Below are 7,500 nucleotides of genomic sequence, written 5' to 3' on the forward strand. Positions count from 1 at the left end.
TATTGTTTGTAAGTGCTATATTTGTGAAATTCCATGCACCATATATTGAATGATTACCAACATATTGTATAGGTCATGTGAAACTAGGATGGTTTTTCTATCCTTTGAACACGATGGACTAAATGGCGAATTTATTGGCTTGCTTTATGGCTAATTGGTTGTGTGTAAGACTGAACTGTCCTGTGCTTACAAAGGTAAATGAAGGATACACCCTTGATTAAGCTAAGTATGAACTGGATCTCCAATAAACTGGAGAGAATATCCTAAATACCTGTGCACATCCTGGACTACTTCTAGCCCTAACACGAGATGAACAAAGGATTACTGAGCCTAATTCCTGGTACTCTTCTCATCATGTGGATTACTGATCTACCCCTTCTTTTCTCTAACCCCTAACCTGAACTCCTGACCACGAGACATAACCTCTGACCTTCCTGTGATACCACATTATCTCCCAGACAACAGGCTTATAGCTAATACGCTTCCTTTAAAGCATAAGCAGCTAGATCTGGGAATGCAAACACTACCTGGAAATTACTCTTTGCTGTCGATGAAGAAGAGGTCAAGGTTGAGGGTGAAAGGGGGGCGTGTCTGGGAGTTGACATGTGTGCATAACCTAATAGGAAGTTTATATTTGAATGTGTGTGTGTGTGTGTGTGTGTGTGTGTGTGTGTGTGTGTGTGCGCATGCATGACAGAAAGAGAAATGTTAAAGGGGAGAGAAAAATAGACTGTGGTGGGTGTCCTAGTGGCTTACTTTGCAGAAACATGTACCACATAAAAATCTGGGTTCACATCTGGCCTGGGGCTTTTATCATATGTCCTGGATCTACCATAATGGCTCAGGTGTATGTGAGTGTGTGACAGATTGTATTTTGTGTGTGTGTCTGTGCATTTCATTTGAAGGAAAAAAAGAGTTTATGTTTTAGGTGCTATGTGTACAATATTCCTCTGAAAGGCTCCCCTTTAAGGAGCCAATCAGTTCAATATAAAAAACACTCTTCACCTTTAACTTTTGACCTTGAGTCCTGTGCAGCCAACCCGGCAATGCTTTTTGTTGTTGTGATGTCTTTATAACCTTTCATGTATCTTCAAATGAATAATATATGGAATAAATCAAAATAAACTACAAACAACCTTCTGTCATCAACACTGAATAGATCATAGCTTATGGTTATGGCTACAGTTTTTAACACATATTAATCTAAACAGACACAGAGGCAGAAATGTTGACGGACAAACATAGAGAGATAGATTATATACAGAAAGTCAAAATAGAAGCCAACCTTGGATGGTGCGTTTGAAGAAGGCCTTGCAGGCCTCACAGGATGCCACTCCATAGTGGTACCCTGACGCAATGTCCCCACACACCAGACACAGCCTCTTGGGCATCGAATTCAACATGTACTCGCACTTAATCTGTGAATCTTCCCCAATAGTTGACGAACAGTCCTCGTAACGCTTTGATCCGGGGCCTCCAGCAGGACCCAGGGGCCCTGCGTTGGAGCCGTAAAGGCTAGGGGACTCTAAGCCGTTGGGGTGGCCGTTCATCGTGGACGAATAGGAGCCTGAGGCGTCACTGGAGCCACCAGGGGAGTGATGGTTTAGGCTGTCAGTCAGGGAGGCTGGACTAGACGGCTCAGTCTTTATATAGGAGGACGGACAGTTGGACTCAAGGTGGCGCTCCTTACTGGACATTCTGCAGAGAAGCCTAAGGAAGTGAGTCAGGAACAAAAAGAAGAAGAAGAAAGTATTACAAGAAAATGTCATGTATAAAAATGTCAGAAAAATGATAGATACTTGTTAAGAAAAGAGGGAAAACCAAGAGAGGGAAGGGTTCGAGGAAAGCCAGAGAAGAAGAAAAACAGATACAGTGAGGGCAATGTTTAAAAGTCCAATTATTGCAATAATTTGTTCTAATGTTGTTGTATTTCCTCAATGTCCATCCATCCATCACAGTTGTTATTTCTTTTCCTTAAGAGAAATGATAACGAGAGCTGTGCAGAGGGAGCAAGAAGGGACAAGGTAATAGCAGGGAGTAAGAGAATTTAATACAAAAAATAAATAGATTGTGGTTCATTAGGGGAACTGTGTGTAAAATAGAGTTGCTGAGAAGCCTCTACAGTACCACACAGTCACATAAACACATACACATGCTCGGGGCCGACACATCCGTCACTTTCCGGTCAATAGCAGCTTGTTCTACATGAAGGCAACAGAAGCAGCCTTTTTGTGGCTTCAACACCCCAAAAACCCCCCCCCAAAAAAAAAAATCCTCTCCCAAAAACACACACAAAAAAAAAAAAAAAAAAAAAAAAAAAAAAAAAAAAAAAAAAAAAAAAAAAAAAAAAAAAAAACAAAAAAAAAACACAAAAAAAAAAAAACACACACAAAAAAAAAAAAAAAAAAACAAAAACACAAACACAAAAAAAAAAAAAAAAAAAAAAAAAAAAAAAAAAAAAAAAAAAAAAACAAAAACACACACACACACTTACACAGCGGCCACACTATTCAATAAAAAATTTTTTTAAAAAAAAAAAAAAAAAAAAAAAACAAAAAAATCGTACAATTGTTTTTTTTTTTTTTTTTTTTTTTTTTTTTTTTTTTTTGTTTTTTTTCCCTCTTCCTTCCTCTACTCTGCTTCCCTTTCTTATTCCCTTTCTTTGCTTCTTCCTCTCCCTAAGGAGGCTGACTGGTGTCTTGTTAATGGCAGTTGTAATTAACAGCTATCTTCTCTCAGTCCGTATCTCTCCATCCCTCCCTTTGTCTAACTTACTATCTATCTGCCTGTCTCCCTATCACTTCCTATTCAATGCCATCTCTCGCTCTCTTACTCTATCCCTGCCCACTCTCTCTTTCTCTTCCTCTTTGCATTACCACTCTCTTTCCCTCTAACCCTGCCCTCCCTCCCTTCTCCCTTTTCATTGTTAAAGGCAGAAAGCACAAAAGGGGTTTTTAATTAAGGCAGGATGCTGCTAAACGAGGGGCTTCTAAAGTCCAGTCGGCCTGTAAAAGATCCCTGTTCTACAGGGACCCATAAAACACAGACAGCGCCTTGACGGAGAATAGAGAGCCGGTCGGGAGAGGGAAGGGTGGGGGAATGGGGAATGGATATGGACAGTAAAACAGGTAGGCAGACAGATAGCCAAAGCAGGCAGACAGAAAGACAGACAGAATGGAGAAAGTGAGAAAGAAGAGTTGGCTGCATTGAATGATGATAGCCTAATGGTTTTTTTAACGTGCTTTAATGGGTTTGATGAGCAGCAAAACAAAGCTGTCCTCTTCCTTTAGCCAAACCTAGACAGGTACTGTGAAGCAAAACCTTTCCCAGAAATTCATTGCTTCCTTCAGTCAATTCTTCCTTTCATAAAGTGACATGACATTTATAATGTACAATACGTTGGCCTTTTCCCCCATTTTCATTATATATTTTATTCCCACCACCACTTCTCCCATCCCCTCGCTGCAAGTTCTTCTAATTCAGTGACTGCATTAATCGTGGCTTTGTGGTATTCACCAATGTCTATAAATCCTTTTATCTGATGCCAAGGTATACCTTCCGTTTGGAATGAGGGGGGACGGTGAGAAAGGTTTGGACACAAATCAAGAAAGAGGAAAGGAGGTAAAAAGGAATGGAGGGAGTAGAGGGATACAGAAGGTGCGACAGAAACACATAAAGGTGCTAGAATAAGCAAGAAATGAAGAAATGAATGTAAATGTGGGAAAGAGTGATGGGGTGACGAGAGATCGCACAGCCTGTGTTCTAGCAGAGGGAGAGAAAATACAGTGGTGACAGAAAAAGAGAGTAGAGACATTTAAGCAGATGATGTGATGGTGATGATTTAATCTCTCCTTTTTCACTCTTTATGCTCTTTTGCGCCCCCTCCCTTCGACCGTCAATCCCTCTGAGTACCATTAAGTGAAAGAGTTTAAGTGCCAAAAGATCTCAGGTGCTTTTTCTTCCCTTTTTCTCTCTCTCAAATTCTCATTTATCTGTCTTTCCTTCTCCCTTTCCATTCCTCCTCTTAGCTCCGTCTCTCTCTCTCTCTCTCTCTCTCTCTCTCTCTCTCTCTCTCTTCCTCTATCATCTCTTTTTCTTACACACATCTTTACTATGTGCTCTCTCACTCTCTCTGCTTATAAATGAAAAATAATGGCAGTAGAAGGGGGAGGAATAAAAAGAATAAAAAAGAAGACATGCGTGCAGAGGAGAGGAGTAGAGGAAAGAAGATTAAGAAATCACAGCCAGTGCGCTGTGCTGAGCGAGAGGTTGAATGCATTTATGTATGTATGTTATCAGTATAATTACGGCGCTATGTAACGATGGCTCAGTGCTGAAAGAGCAGTCTTATTGTGCCTGTCTGCTCTTCAGATGAGGGTGGAGAGAGAGGGAAGGGGTTGGGACTCCTTTTGTATCAATTCTTTATGTTTTCAGTGTTTAAAGAGGTTTATATAAAGAGGAAAAGGCTTGAGTGTGTTTCTTTTTCTTTTGTATTTATATTTAAATTGTTATACTGAAGAAGGGTTTTGAATTTCATTTTCTTCCAGCTATTCTGTTCATGTTGATGCAGTTCAGTGGAAGAACACCATATTGTAAGACACTTATTCACTTACCAAAGTTGACGGATAGAACCGATGGACACTTTCATGTAAAATGTAAGTTTTTTTGTTTGTTTTTATAGGTCTTTGAAATAAATAACTTAATAGTAGATCACTTAGAGTCTATTACAATGAAGAATGAGTTAATTCAGCAAGGTTTAGATGTCAGGATTAGTGATGATAGAATTGACCACACATACAGTGTTTGTGACACCAACTAGATGCAGAATGAGACCAGACTGAGACAGCCAGAGTGAGCGGACAAAAGTGGCTGTTAGTTCCTACAGACATCAAATACACACACACACACACACACACACACACACACACACACACACACACACACACACACACACACACACACACACACACACACACACACACACACACACACACACACACACACACACACACACACACACACACACACACCAGAAAGATTACTACCTTCCGTTGTCTCCATTTCCAGCTCGATCCCTGTCATTTTCTCCCATTTCTTTTTTTGTCATTTCTCACTTTTTTAAAGGCACAGTGACTCATGAAAGAGAGATAAATATGTGAACGTGTGGAGAGAGAGAGAGAGAGAGAGAGAGAGAGAGAGAAAGAAAGAGAGCTACACAAAGAATAGAATGATGTCTAAAAAAAATATAGAAGAATTTTTTTTCTGTGTGTTTTGAAAGAAGGTGGGCCACTTTAGTATGACAAGCTGTCATTAGAGCGTTGGGCTGATGCAGCGCCCTGACAACTGGCAGGGACAAACATACAATCATCGTATTAGAGCAACTACTCTCTGCCTCACTCTGAGCCTCTGTGCGGTTTGCTGTGTGCTCCTTTAGTTTCTGTGTGCACTTGCACCCTTTTATTATATACAATCTTTGTACGACTGCCTCGCTAGATGGCAGCCATAAACACAAACTGATCCTCAAACAACTCCAAACTGTTTTTGTCCCACCCCAGGTTAAAGAATAGAAGAGAAGCAGTGTAAGTAGCTGCGAGTTGAATAGAGGTTTACAACGGACAGTCTGGGAGTCATTTTAACATTCACATTTCACTAACCATTCAGGCTTTGATATCACTCAATTTGTTCAGAACCACTCATCTCCCTTGTCCCGATGGACTCTTCTGTCATAGATCTCAGCAATTGGTGAGTAAACATGTTAGCATTACATGTAAATATGGTCCAACAACCAAAATAGTTCAAATATAGAATTTGTATGTGAAGATAATGAAAGGAGACATTGGCAGACAAATATGTTGCCTAAATCTTACTCTGACAATGAAAAAGGCTCTGTTAAAATATATATGCATTTGACTACACCCTGATAAGCTTGAGTGTAGAGGTATGAAGCGTCTCACTGCCCTAACAATATTTTTAAAATCACATGTAAAAAGCGATAAAAATAAGTGGAAAGGAATAAGAGAGAGGAAAAACAGGAGGAGAGGAAAGAGAAATGGTAGCAATAGAGACAGAGAAGGGAGAAGTGCTGACAATGTAGCTACCACGGGTTGGCTAATACCTTTCTATCACACCAAGCATTGTGCTCTCGATGCTGATAAGAACACACAGTCCAATAAGCAAAAAGAAAAAAAAGAGAGAGTGAAAACCTTACACAATTCTATCTAGATCATACCGGCAGTGCTTTGGGACGGAGGGGAAGTGAAGGAAGGATGGAAGACAGAAAATACATTGAATTAAAGAATGGGGTAAGAAGGGGAATAGGAGCAAAAAATGCATTAACATTTCCATAGTCAAATAAATAGAACGATTTCATCAATTGAGTGAATTGCTTTTTCAGCCCTCACACTCCTCTGTTTATGTTTCTTTCTTTGCTCTATTTCTCTCTCTATTGTACTCCCTTTTCAACGCGCTCCTATCTGTGGAGGGTTGTTGAACTGCTTGTCAGCTTGTTACTTCGATATACGCACAAAACACACAAACACACACACACACACACACACATAAACTTGACTTGTTAGCAGCACACATAGGTTAAAAATGAGAAGCTTACAGCTGTTGTTAAAGAATTACAGCGAGAACACGTTTTCTATTTTCTGGGGACTGAATTATTGGACTGAGAAAAACAGAAACAAACACGTAAAAATGCATGTGTGTCATTCTGTGTGCCATTTTCTGGGTAAGAAGTAATTGAATCTGTGTTTTTACATGCGCATTGTGTAAGGTGTGCGCGGAGAAATAGAGAGAGAAAATAATCTATGTTGCTGTGAATTTGAGTTTAGCTCCATAGACTCACAGTGTGACGATGATTATAGTTGTTTTCAGGGAGAAAGATGAACAAAATAAAAAATCACGCAGCGACAGTCAATCTAAACCACTCTGCCTCCCACTGAGCTCTCTCTCGCCCTCTCTTTCCTGCTCTCTTTGGGTCTCAGTCACTCCCTCTCTCTCTAGTTGTTTCTACTTCTCACATACAAACACACTAGCATTGCTTCTCTCTCTTTCTTGTGCATCCACACCCTGTCACACACACCACCTTGCACCCCACACCCACACCCACACACACACACACCAGGGAGCAGATCAATTGTTACAGTGTTAGTGGGGCAGGAAACCTGTAATTCACTTCATTGGCTGCAGAATAAACCCCTGATTACATACAATCAATGTGATAATGGCTAAAACACATTCTGCCCAATGGGCTGTCGGGCTGTAAAGACCAGCAGAGGAGAGGAAATGTGAGTGTGTGAGTGTGTTTAGACACCACGACTCCTTCTAGGTATGAATTTTAATGAAACATACACAGACCTACACACACCTTTGCTGTGCACAACTATCTACAAACACATACACAGGTGTGAAATTAATTGGGTAAGACTTAACTTACAGAGGCACACTATTGGGGCTAAAGCTGTTATGATGCATCCTGGGGTTTATAAGGTTTAC

At 40.3% G+C, this 7,500-nt stretch overlaps 1 protein-coding gene across 11 annotated transcripts in view; it reads right to left on the bottom strand.

The window, feature by feature from the left end:
- The window catches only part of esrrga (estrogen-related receptor gamma a), a 175,491-nt gene that overhangs the window by 50,023 nt on the left and 117,968 nt on the right, over nt 1-7,500 (bottom strand). For all 11 annotated transcript variants that reach the window (XM_039795375.1, XM_039795386.1, XM_039795383.1 and 8 more), the window contains one exon: nt 1,286-1,710. In XM_039795375.1, the coding sequence (XP_039651309.1) occupies nt 1,286-1,710 (425 nt within the window). The remainder of the gene's footprint in view (nt 1-1,285; nt 1,711-7,500) is intronic.

This window comes from Perca fluviatilis, chromosome 3 (assembly GCF_010015445.1).
Source record: "Perca fluviatilis chromosome 3, GENO_Pfluv_1.0, whole genome shotgun sequence".
Classification (NCBI taxonomy): Eukaryota; Metazoa; Chordata; class Actinopteri; order Perciformes; family Percidae; genus Perca; species Perca fluviatilis.